Consider the following 12,476-nt stretch of genomic DNA (forward strand, 5'->3'; position numbering starts at 1 on the left):
ACCCTCCAGAATAATCCCTCTCTTCCCAGTAGAGTGTACCCAGCACTGCTCTCCTTACAGTGGAGCAGCAGGGCCACCTGTGTGTGACACGGGGGACGCACCCTGAGTCCTCTGAGCAGCCAGCAGGCCACACTTACCTAGTATTGCACTATTCAGCACAGAGCACACTGGTTCTCTTTGTATGGGGTCAAGCTGATTTCCAACAGGGCTGCTCCAGGGATCAGAATATGCAAGCAAACTGAATGCATCCTGTGGGAAGATGACTTCTATTACATCTACAGCTACAAGCTACTAGTGAAAAGGAGGGATATTTTGTTTAACTGTTTTGATTCAGAATCACAAAGGTGACTGTCACTATCCATCAATACAAAAAGATAAAAAGAAATTGTGACAGGACTTGTTCCATTTAGTGTTTTATTCCCAAAAGCAAGGCAAAAGCTAGCATTATTTTACTAACTGATTGGGTAAGAGAAAACAAACTGAAAACTGCATGCAGTCTTCAGCAGGAGAATTCTTTTCCAGAGCAGTCTCAAATCAAGGCAAACTAATTAATATGCAGAGAACTAATGACAGCACATTTTGGGCATCTCTACCAATCACCCTGTGGTTCATTTATCACTGACAAAAGATCAAAAAGACAAAACCAGAACTTTGATTCACGAGGCCAAGTTACATGGTCACAAATGAGAGAAAGTGCTAAATCAGTTTCTGTGTTTAACTGTGTAACAGCACAAAATTATCTTCCCTGAGTATGTGTTGCTGCACAGACAAAAAAGAAGACAGTGCTACACCACAGCTGACCAGAACACCTGCTCTGAGACATGTGGAAAATGACAAAAGTTAAAGCAGAACAGTATTGCAGCACAACAGGCTGTGGGAAGGTCCTGCTGGGCAGCAGTTATTCACCTTTACAAGAAGATTAAACATACCTTGAGCATTTTCTTATTCACTGTGTTTTTGCCACATTCTCTTCTCAGCTGCTCGCTCATTGCTTGCAATTCTCTTCCAAAATGGATCATCCTTTCAATGGCTGCTTGGCTGCCACCACATAGCTGGCGTCTTAACTGACTTGAATCTACTTCTAAAGAAACGATATCGTCATCATCACCACTGGCAGAGCCGAGGGTAACAACCTATGGATCTACAGACTGATTTCACTCAAACACAGCTGCCTGCCCACAGAGCCTGGCCCCACGTGCTCCTGTACCACGCACTGGGGAACTGCTCCTTATGAATATTTAAGAGACCTGGTTCACTAACGGCAAAGGCTGTCACAGCACGTGCTGTTTATTTGCGAGGGGTAATTTTAAACTAACTAGAAGACAAACCAGATTTTACCCTAAAATTTTAAGGGAGTTTAAGAAACAACAAAGTCCACACAGTTCTTTCTTAATTCTTTGGCATTGCGTTTCTGAAGATACACCAAACTGGGAACTTAGAGAGTGTAAAAAAATGCCAAACTTCCTCAACAGCCATGATGGACTCTGCCACGAGACAATTATTTAGACTGTTCATACTCCTTGCAGTACACATTATCTTAATAATTTGGCTATTTCAGGCTTCTTTTGTAATCAAGCAGGACACTACAACTGATTTCTTTACGGTTTCATACAATATCCCAATACTAGTGATTTTAAAAGATACTGATGCAGCTTATGGAAGTAAACCAACACTTGGCTTCTTTGAAAAATCTGCTTTTTAAAAATTTACACCTAAAGCACCGCATTTAAAAAAAGGCTTTTATCCATTCCTTGTCTTTTTTCGTCAATGGAATCAAGTTTTAAAATTAGTATTTTGATAGACTCTTCAATTACAAATCTACTCTTCTTTCTGACTTTAACACTGCTATTTAGTGATGTATTTTTGACTACTCTTTTTAAACAGGATTTTTACCTGGCCACTTTTCTTTTTTTCTTAGATGTAAGTGTATCACCTCTGCAAAACACCTGCCTACTTAACCTTCAATACACAGCACTAAGGAGAATACATAATTATTTCAAAAAGTGAAAAACCACCAGAGTCAGCCTGGGGTTAAACAGAATAGGTGAAGCACCCACAAGTCTTCAAGTAGTGGTGTTTGTCCTTAGCTCAGCCTCATCTAAGACATGACTTTCCAAAGGCAGGAGACAACTACATTACAAAAAGCACAACTCCGTGCCCTGTGCAGCTGCTGCATGTCTGTCACAGCAAGTTTCTGCAGAAAAGGCTGCAAGAGAGTGAGGACCTGTTTTGGGTTTTCTGTCACAGAAATAAGGTCTTGTTATTATACAGTTTCAGAGCATAATGCAGGGAAAATGGTCTGGCAACTTGTATTCCTCCTCGCAGGGCTGTAACAGAATGACATTTGCTGTTCCACTGCATTTCCCAACAAAGCTGCAGGATCAGCAGCAGCAGCACTCGCCCCAGAACTGGGAAGCGCTCACAGACCTCTGCACGCGCTGCTGCATTCTGAAGGTCTCCAGTTTCACATTTCATTTAAACTACACATTAACTGACATCTGCTTAAATCAATTGTTTGAGTACCAATTCTGCAGCTGTACAAAGGGCAAGCAGAGGGGATTTAAATACTCATTTGTCACCAACATCAACAGGCATTACAGAGTATAAAGCAAATTAGGTAAAACGAAGTTAATTTTTAGCTCATAACTATATAATTTGGTATTTTTTGGTGGAAAACATGGGAAAAGAGTTAATTTTGCATTTTTTACATTTCCCTAATAAAATTCTTGAGCATTAAATATTAGCACTTTGCATTTCAATATAAAAGCTTTAGAATTTCTACGCTCACTATGGAGCACAAAGATGCCATGAGAACCATGAATGGGAAGAGGGAGAAGCAATTTCCCAACTCAAACACAGGGTGCTACACAACTGGGTGTTTCTTCTCAAAGGTACTTCCTTAAAAATTAATGCTAATTTCAGTAGCCATGAGTGACCCATTTCCCCTGTTCTCACATTGATATTGGACCACCTAAATCAGTGGTTTTAAAATTTACATGTAGTAATAGCAAAACAAACAATCAAACAATTAAGATTTGAGCTAGTAACCCTAATTTTCAAGTTGGGAAGCATTGCAAGTAAAAACATAACCTTGTTGCCATCACTTAATAAAAATGTAAGAAATATCACTGCAGACCCATTTCTGTGTCACATTCTTCCATTTCGTGATCATGTTTAGAACTACCATTTAGGAAGCCATTGGATGAAGTCTCAGCAACCCCATTGGAGTAGTGATCTGTTTCCATGTCTACATCATTGCTGAAAAGAGAGTAGTAAATACAAATTTTACTCATATTTAAGTACTTAGGTTATCTTTACAACTTCATCACACTACTTCCTCATCTTAGCTTCTGAAAAGTTGCTGTTAAATATTACCAAGCTAGACCCCAGTTTCTTCGACAGCAACTGGTGATATCAGATCACCATGGAAAGTTTTAAGATTGTCTCAACATTAGTTTTCAGTAAAACACTATTTTCAGATGCTGAAAATTTAAACACATCCCCCATTATTCAGGAGTAAGGAATATATCACTTTCTAAATACAGACCAAAAAGTTCTTACCTTCTTTATATAACTGTATGTACACAGAGCTGAAGAAAATGCATTGAGAAAACAAACTACTCACACTTTTTAATATAGTTAGTATTTATACATAAAAAATATAGTTAAGTCATTATATATCCTACTTGGAAAGAACCATATTTAGGTAACTAATTATTTTTAAAAAATGCCTTCTCCTCTTATTTACTTTGTAGAACAACAGAGGGAAAACAAAAAACAAAACCCCAAAGCAAATGCTGAGTAAAGCAGAACACTGAAGAGACACTCAGTGGCAAATGCAAAGCATTCAGCTCCTCACAACCCTTTGCTCACAGCAGCTCACGAAAGTGCTTTTAGAAAATGCCAGCGTGGCTTTGTGGATTGAGCTTTGCTGATAGTTGCATCCTGGCCTGTTCTATTCCATCATAGAGAATAGCAACCTAAAACCTCTGTCAAGACCAAATAGATTCAATTTGGAAGTTTAATATCTTGCTTCTAAGCAACCAAAAATACTCAGCTTCCTTTGGGGAAGGAAACCAAAAGGCCTCTCTGACTGGGCAAGAACACAGCCAAGGAACTGTCTTCCTCTGTGAAAAATCTCCAAGTTGCCTGGACACTGCCAGACGTTTTGGCAGAGGCAACTGCTGATGCAAACAGAAATTGTGGAAAGTTAAAAAGTAAATTGTTACTCTTACTTTTTTACCCCAATTATCACTATCGAACTAAAATACCTTTGGTTATCACCACCACATCATCACATCATCTGTGGTAGTTTTGGGAATCCATTTTGCACAAGGCAGCTGAGTGCTGTTGCACTTCACATCAAATGAACGGTTTGCTGCATCCATGCAACCCAGAGCTTAACCGTACTGGTTAGGAAGATCCACATTAACCCTGGTTAACAGATTTATTTTCATTCTCTGAACTGAATGCATTTGCACTCGTGACAGTGACTGGAGTAGGCAAACAATCCTGGTGTATACAGTGAAAGGGAATCCACACTTCATTTGCATTTCAACTGTGTTTACTTTCCAGATACTGCCACAAATGGAGAGTATCTGGAAAACTTTTCATTACCTGTGTGCAACACACCTTAATCAGTGTCAGTGGCTTCAATTAAAATCCCAAGTGCCAAAGAGCTAATTAACCTTCACTATGGAACTTCAGAACTGACCATAGCTATAAGCAAGGTAATTTATTTTCATCCACTGCATTTCTTTAACCCAAAAAGATAAATAGGTCTATTGAGCTTGAACTGTCAAACAACCTGAGTTACCACAAGCTGTCAGCTCCTTACACTATGTTTCAACTGTCCTTGGGGGGAAAAAAGTCATATCAAAACCCACTGAAAACTCTTCCCTGCCATGCAAATACATGGAGAACATAAGCCTTAAAGTGATTTAGAAGCATCTAAAGTTTATTTACCTGGAATAGCTGTTAACCTGCTGTGATCTGGATACATTTATGTTGTTGAGCTCTGGTACATTCAAGCTGGTGGTCGTGTGTTTACTGTGACAGTAAGACTGATGCACTTTATTTGATATTACTCCATTACTGCAACTACTTTCAAAGCCTGCAAGGAAGTTTTAACAGCTGTAGTTATAAAGTGGTACTTACAGACAAGTTTGTAGAAAAAAATTAAATAAGTGTAGCGCTTACTAACCAGGAACAAGTATGCTAAATTTGCCACACAAACTCAAGTACTTAACCTCCATGTTTCAGGTATTTGAACCCTTAAGGCTTCTAGAGTGCAGAAGTTAAGCATTATTTAACAAGTATGAACACAGACACAAGAAGCTTTTTTCCAGTTGTACTAATATACTGGTAAAACAGAAAACTGCACTAATGTAGAAGTTTTTTAGAAAATCTTTTCTAGGTCACTGTAATCACTATGAATGGAAGCAAACATTATTAATTCCTGATCACATAATTCTTTTGATAAATGTGCAGTAGAATTCAGTGCTGAATACTTTGCATGTTGCTATACTTACATACAACCTCCCTCCTTCACCATGTAATTATTTTAATTGCTAATATTGTGCTTTGCTAAAAAAAATTACACCATGCTGTGAAATTATGATGCCTAGCTAAAATCTCTTTTGACCCTTCCAAAATATAACAAGAAAACTACCATTTGAAGCAAACATGTAATTGCCAGTTCCATCAAACCAAGAGCTCCCAAGCATGTTCTAAAATAGAAACAGGTCACAGGAAGGGCTTATTATAAAGAAGCAGCTGCTGCCATTTACAAAATCCCAAACATCAATTCTAGTAATACATTCATCAACCTGCCTCTACTTTCAAAATTACAGGTACTTTCTATACTACATCCCAATAACCATCTGAAGAACAACCAGAAAATCTGAGTGGTTCTTCACTGACACATGTGATGACACTATTTTGACACTGAGGAAAGAAAAGCAAAGCTGCTGTCCCCTTCCAAGGGCAGCAGTTACTCTGATAGCCAGGCTACACTGACTTTCCACTCCATCCCAGAGAGGAAAAAAAAAAGTGCCCCCAGTCAGCTCCACTTTGGATTTGGAAATTAAACAGAAGTGAAAGCTGATGGTCTCTGCTACCTTAAGAGTCTTAAGTCTTCAAGGATGCCATGTTCAGGTACCATTTTAACATGCTCAGCTTTCATTCAGCAAGGGTCCTTTGGAAGGCATGGGGACCTCCCCATAAGCTTGGGACAGCTCTGAACATTAGTGGCTTCCCACTGAAGATTTCCCACTACTTAAATGCTCTAAGAAATGTTTCAACTGTGCAGACTGAAATGTGGCTGCCAGCAGCATGTCTTTTACTCAACCATACCACCCAGCTTCTGGTGTTTGCTGCTCAACCACAGCTATTCTGACTTCTCCATCAACACCACAGGAAATGGATCATATATCATATATACCACTTACTGGATTTAAACTATCTTGCCCAAGCCATAAATTATCATCAAAAGGACAAGAGAAATATATGTCAGAACCTTCCACCTCCCAGAGGGAAGCCCTTCTTAGAAATTGGTGGCAACCTACTTTGCAAGAAGTAAAGCCAAGAGCATATGCAGAAATTATGTGATGAAACTTTAGTTTTTCCCCAGTGACTGGAAATCCTGTATTTTAATCATTAACATTTTACCGTTACACACAGCATTCAGCATAAAATCTTAAGTTTATTAAAAAAAAAAATAAATCCATGTGGCGTGGTATGCCCAAATCTGTGTGGCGTATCCTCCACATGAACTTACCTGTGAAGTGTGTGCTGCTCCCTTTGCCTGTTGCCAAATTGTGGATATTCATTCCATGGCTGGGACTCATGCTAGGACTACTGAATGACCGTGGGCTAACAGGGTAACTGTCTTGAGATTTTGGACTGTGGCCTCCCAAACACCGCACTTCGCTGTCTGTACCGTTCACCATCTCTATGAACTGACGCACCCTAAACAAAAGGGAAAGAGTTAAGCTAATAAAACTATTTACACATTTCAAATTACCAACGATAGCAATGATTTCATTTTAGTGTTAAATATAGAACAAGTCTGACTCAACAAAATGCTGAATGTCAGTAACCCAATCGTCAATAAGCTCTGGAGCATTCCGCCAAAAATACACAATTACAAATTTGTGAGGGAGCAGAACAGGAATATTATCCTTGGAGGACAGCCTTTGTCACTAAGTCCTCAAAGTCTAGACACTTAAACTATATTTTCTTGTTCTGTTTTCTTTTATTGGCAGGGGCAAGGTTATTTCTTGAGAAAGATATGTCATTATGTTGTCATGTCTGTCATTCCTCTCAAAGTAAATGATAACAGAGTTTGACTGTCTGGAACATTAGGCATTAAAGGGTAACTCCTAACATTAAACACCTGCACTAGAAAACAGTTTGAAAAGCAAACTCCCATACAAACCTTCCCTTTAGAGGCTGTTGCTCTTTGTTAATTTTGTTTTAGATAAGGAGGTTTTACTATGGACTTTAAGGAAGCTTAGAACTCCTGCTTTATGCTTAAGGCTTCAGTAGTCTCAATAGAACAGGCAAAATTTAGAAAGACACACTGAGAAAAAGATAACATAAAATTGATGCAATTGAGTGAAGTCTTTCATCAAAATGTTCGCATTTTGTGGATTCTGTGATAAGTCTGGAGTACTATCACGTGAATTCTGTTCAGCACTTGAGCATGACAGACTTCAAACACATTCCCAGTTACTTAACTGAACATAGAATTAAAGTGCTTTGTTCTTAGAGGAGATAACACATTTTTTCCACATTAAACACTGCAATGTGATACAAAATTCTGGAGAACAGTGCAGCTGGCAAGTAAAAATGCCAGAATGAAGGTGACTATTGTGTGCCTGGGAAGCCAAGAGAACTCTTTGGGATTACAGAATTCCACTGTTTTAGCCAGAGTTTTCTAGTAAAATGGCATGGAAAGAAACAGCTCGTTTAAACTGGTCTTTAAAGTCAGTCACCCCTTTGGAGGAAGAGACTAACTTATGCCATCAGGATTCTTAACCTTCTTGAACATGCTACTATATCAGTTTCCATTTTAAGTTTTACTTGACACCCAAATGGGACTAAAATTCATTAAAAATAACTACAGAACTTAGTTCTAGAGAACAAGTCTACAGGGAGATGTGAATTATGCTGCAAACCAGGGCCTCGATGACAAAACCTAGTTAAACATGTAGCAAATAAGAAGAGCATAAAAAGTGAAATACACACATTTTCTAAAAAGCGCTGCTTAACTTTGTATAAATTTCTGTGAAAGCTTTAAATGAGTAACTGTCTTGTCTCAGAAGGTACTGTGCCATCTATAAACACACATCTGTATAATTTGAAGACTCACTTTAATGCAAATAAGAGATTAGGATTTCTTTCTAGTAAACTTGGATACAACTGTTGTGTTGTTTCAATGGCTTCTCCCATTCTTCCTGCTAAAACCAATTTCTGAATTCCTGTTCACCAAAAAACAAATAAGAGATTAGGATTTTTTTCTAGTAAACTTGGATACAGCTGTTATGTTGTTTCAATGGGTTCTCCATTCATCCTGCCAAAACCAATTTCTGAACTTCTGTTCAGCAAAACCAACATCAGTTAAATGGACAGCTTTTATGGATTAATACACGTACATCAACGATTAAAAGACACTGCAACCATCAATCAACAAGATTTTTTTCCTTTTAAAAAAAATAGTGTAAAGAAAGATCATGTTTCCTTAAAATGTTCAACAGGAAAATTTAATAACTGCACTCCACCTACATGTATCTAAATGAGAACTCAGTATTTTTATTTATTGCCAGCATCCAACTGCTTTGTAGTCAGACTGTGCATTCAGACTAGAATAAGACTGCAGACACTCTTCTGTGATTTACTTCTCATTTCACAACTTTATAATTAAGCACATTTCAAATTACTGTCACTCAAGAACATCCAAATTGCATCATACTCCTACAGGTTCAATTTTGACTAAGAAAAACAAAAATTCAGTCTCTTTCACCTACAACACATACTTGTAATCCAACTACAGTTGAGCAAAATCTTTCACAAAGGTCCCTGCTTTAGTTGATGCTTCTGTGGCTGTAACTTGGCTCAAGTTGCAAACAGCCTCCCAGCTCTCTTCACCAACAAAGAAACTGATCCAAAAGAACCAAGAGATGTGTTGTTTTACAACCAAAGCAGTTTCCCCATGTGGTATGTCATACACACAAATGCTGATGGTCATAGAGCAGGGATTTAAATGGAAGGGGAAGGCACTTTTCCATCAGGCTGCCAAACAGCACTGGCATGGCAAGTTAGAACTGAACTGCTGTTAGTTGTCCTTGTCCTCTTCCCCTCACATCTGTAAGCAGGAAAACTCAAGTTTCATTTAATTTATAAAACATTCTCTAAACTCAATCCCTTTTCACAGTTCAGATAAAAATATAAACGTCTGTCACGACTGAGTTTTATATTTCTGTTTGTGACTAACCATTAGCTCTCACAAACACTCAGGAGACATTACACACACTTGGTTTCAGACATATCACAACTTTCCATTCAAGAGAAAAGACAACAGATAATTTACCACATTCTGCTACATCAAACAAGTTACAAAGTATTACTGTGCAGATTTTTCATACCCAGCTGCTCACACATGTGTAACATTAGATGACAGCAAAGAACTGGGCTATGGAGCAGTGCTGCAAGCAAACTGTATAAAGCTGCTTAAGAGAAAGCTTTATATACTATCTGTTTAAGGGAGCAAAAAAGGGATGCAACGTGCTTTCCAGCCTTACTTTGTCTGTTCTTAATGGAAGCTAATTCTTCTAGCACAGTCTGGTCTGTGGATCTGGCGAATGCCTCTGCTGTTGCACAGTATCCATGGTGAACTAAGTAAGATGATACCATTCTAAAAATAAACAAAAACAAAACTCAGAAATACTCATTAAATACAGGTAAGAAACCAAGAGCTCCTGAATGTAAGAACCTTTTGACAAAATAAGCTGACTGAATTGAAAAATTCAGCTTGAAATGCAGAGACTTCTGTACAAGTCAGACAAAAGTAATTCAGTTAAGAGTCAGTATATTCTTCAAAACACTGTACAGAAAAATAATTTTAAAAAATAATAATTGCATAACTTTATTATGATGAATTTTAGTAACAATTTTTCATGACCCAAAGGCAGGGTCAGTTCAAATATTAACTGCTAATTAAGCTGTTGGTTTTTGTTTTTTTTTTCATTACTCCCACTGAAGTGAAACTGCTGCATATTAAGTCTTTGTTTTTACTGAAAAAATAAAATTGCAGAGTCAGAACCACCATTCTTCCAAGAAACACTAATGAGACACAACTTAACCTAGCATGCCAAAGGCTGAGAATGCAAAGGGAAATCTCCAGAGTATTAAAACTGCCCATTACAACCATGACAACTTTCCTACAAACTCCCCAGTTGGTATTAGGTAAATCAAATTAGAACAGAAGTCTTATACTCATCATTATAAAGTCCAAATTGTTAATGACACAGACAACTCTGCCACAAAATTTATTCATACTCCCTTTTACACTGTTATCAAATCTGGTAATAAAATTACTTGTACTATTTTTTAATAGCTTCTATCCCTTTTTGCACAAGACAATAGATATAACTTTTTAAAATCTCTGAAGTCATGCAATTAACGACTTAAAAAAATTAATAATACTACAAGTCTTACTTCTGAATCATTGTTTGCCACTCTCCTTCCCGATCTCCTATTGGAAATCTGTCAATCTGTGCTTGAATTTTGGTTCTCCACTCTCGCATATAGTCTTCAATATCAAATACAAATGGGTGTTGTCCAAAATTAGCATCCACAACCTCTCCTGGTGTTTGAAGCCCTACTGTAGGATACAAGTTTGGCTGCAAGAAATATTTTAGTTAGTTTTTGACACTTGCCCTAAAATCCCCACTGTTGTGGGTTTGTTTTGTTTTTTTTTTTCACCTCTAGTAATAATCTCACTGCTTTTAGCAGTGTGCTCCAGCAGTACAAGCAGCTTCTGCCAATACAGCAATACAACGACTGACTAATTTTATTCCCAGTGCTCATAATCTCTTTTTGTTTGGGAGAAGAAAATCCTACTGACATTCTAGCCAGAAAATACATTTTTTTAAACTGTGCTACATGTTACAACTTTTGGGTTAAATTTCACAAAATATTAAGTAACAATTTTGGATGATTATTTTAAAGACCAGTTTTTTTCCTTTAAAAAGAGAACAGAAATTAAACTTACAAAGTGGTCCATTTTCCTTTTAGGGTGAAATACTTAAAACATCACTGAATTTTAGTGGTAAGAACTGACAGGACAGAAAACACAATAGCCTCCAAGTCCAATTGTAGTGCCTAACAAAAACTGTAACAATGCACTGTTTTTGTGAATTCCCGCACTTGAATCTAGGAAAATAATTTAACGGCATTTCTTGTTGTCTCAGTTTCATCTTCTGCTTAGAAATTAGGTCTCCATGCAAATTTAAAATATGCCAAATATGAGAAGGTAAAATCTGCCTGTTGGGATAAAGACAATTTTCTTAAATGCAATGAGCACCTCAGCAATGGCAAGGCAATCAATTGTGTGAATGGGGTTTTGTTACTGGGGTCTTTTGTGTGTGTGTGGTGGGGAGGTAGTTTAAATTTTGTTTTGAAGTTTATTCAATAAATATACCTACATCATAATTACACTGCAGACAATGGTGGTATGGTATAACAGGATGCTGATCTACAGAACTATTATGCTAAATAAATTAAAGCTATTAGAAGTTATCAACACACAGGTCAGTAGGAACTCTGGAGCCCAGAGAACCCAGTGAAATGAAAAATACTCTGGTTTCTCAAACAACGCCCAAGCCAATCTTGCCTCTATTTTCACAAATACACAATTTGCTTTTTTAAATAAACATGCTCATACTGTTACCTAGTCTAAAATAATCAACAAACCACAAGTCTCAATTCTTTTAACAAGATGGAAACCATTGATTCTAAAAAGAGGTTCAGCTTCATACTTCAGATTATAGTGTCAGTTTTCCTGAGCTGGCACAAATGTGCTAGCAAGGAGTCCTGCTAGCATCCTGAAGATCCAAAACAGTGGCAGTGGTTTCCTACACAAAACACTCAACCCTGTGGTAGGACTAAGAGGCTCCTTTGGTTACTGACTTCATTTTTCCTTAATATCTGTCCTTGCCTCTTAAGTCCAAACAAAGGGAGTAGCTTGGCCAGGTGGATGTGCATCACACACTGCACCTTAAACAGATTAAATCAGAAATGAAGTGGATGAGAAGAAAATCAAAGTAAGTGCAGCATCATGCCTGTATCAGTAGTATAGGGAACAGATGCCAGTTCTAAGGAAAGCACAATTTAATTGACTCAAAAGCTACAAGACTTCAGATATGTGCAGCTTTTAAAAAAATTGATACATTTAATTCTATGAAGCAAAAAAT

General features: G+C 37.6%; 1 protein-coding gene across 2 annotated transcripts in view; it reads right to left on the minus strand.

Moving 5' to 3' along the window:
* Window positions 1-12,476, minus strand: part of RANBP9 (RAN binding protein 9) — a 38,927-nt gene that overhangs the window by 1,167 nt on the left and 25,284 nt on the right. The window contains exons 6-13 of one of the 2 annotated variants that reach the window (XM_038128401.1): window positions 10,720-10,904; window positions 9,804-9,916; window positions 8,375-8,483; window positions 6,779-6,969; window positions 4,966-5,113; window positions 3,185-3,258; window positions 930-1,081; window positions 138-249 (exon numbers count right to left, since the gene is read on the minus strand). In XM_038128401.1, coding sequence (XP_037984329.1) covers window positions 138-249; window positions 930-1,081; window positions 3,185-3,258; window positions 4,966-5,113; window positions 6,779-6,969; window positions 8,375-8,483; window positions 9,804-9,916; window positions 10,720-10,904 — 1,084 coding nt within the window. Of the gene's footprint in view, window positions 1-137; window positions 250-929; window positions 1,082-3,136; window positions 3,259-4,965; window positions 5,114-6,778; window positions 6,970-8,374; window positions 8,484-9,803; window positions 9,917-10,719; window positions 10,905-12,476 lie in introns of both variants that reach the window. The other variant, XM_038128400.1, reaches the window with a different exon arrangement.

This window comes from Motacilla alba, chromosome 2, assembly GCF_015832195.1.
Source record: "Motacilla alba alba isolate MOTALB_02 chromosome 2, Motacilla_alba_V1.0_pri, whole genome shotgun sequence".
In the NCBI taxonomy this organism is placed as follows: domain Eukaryota; kingdom Metazoa; phylum Chordata; class Aves; order Passeriformes; family Motacillidae; genus Motacilla; species Motacilla alba.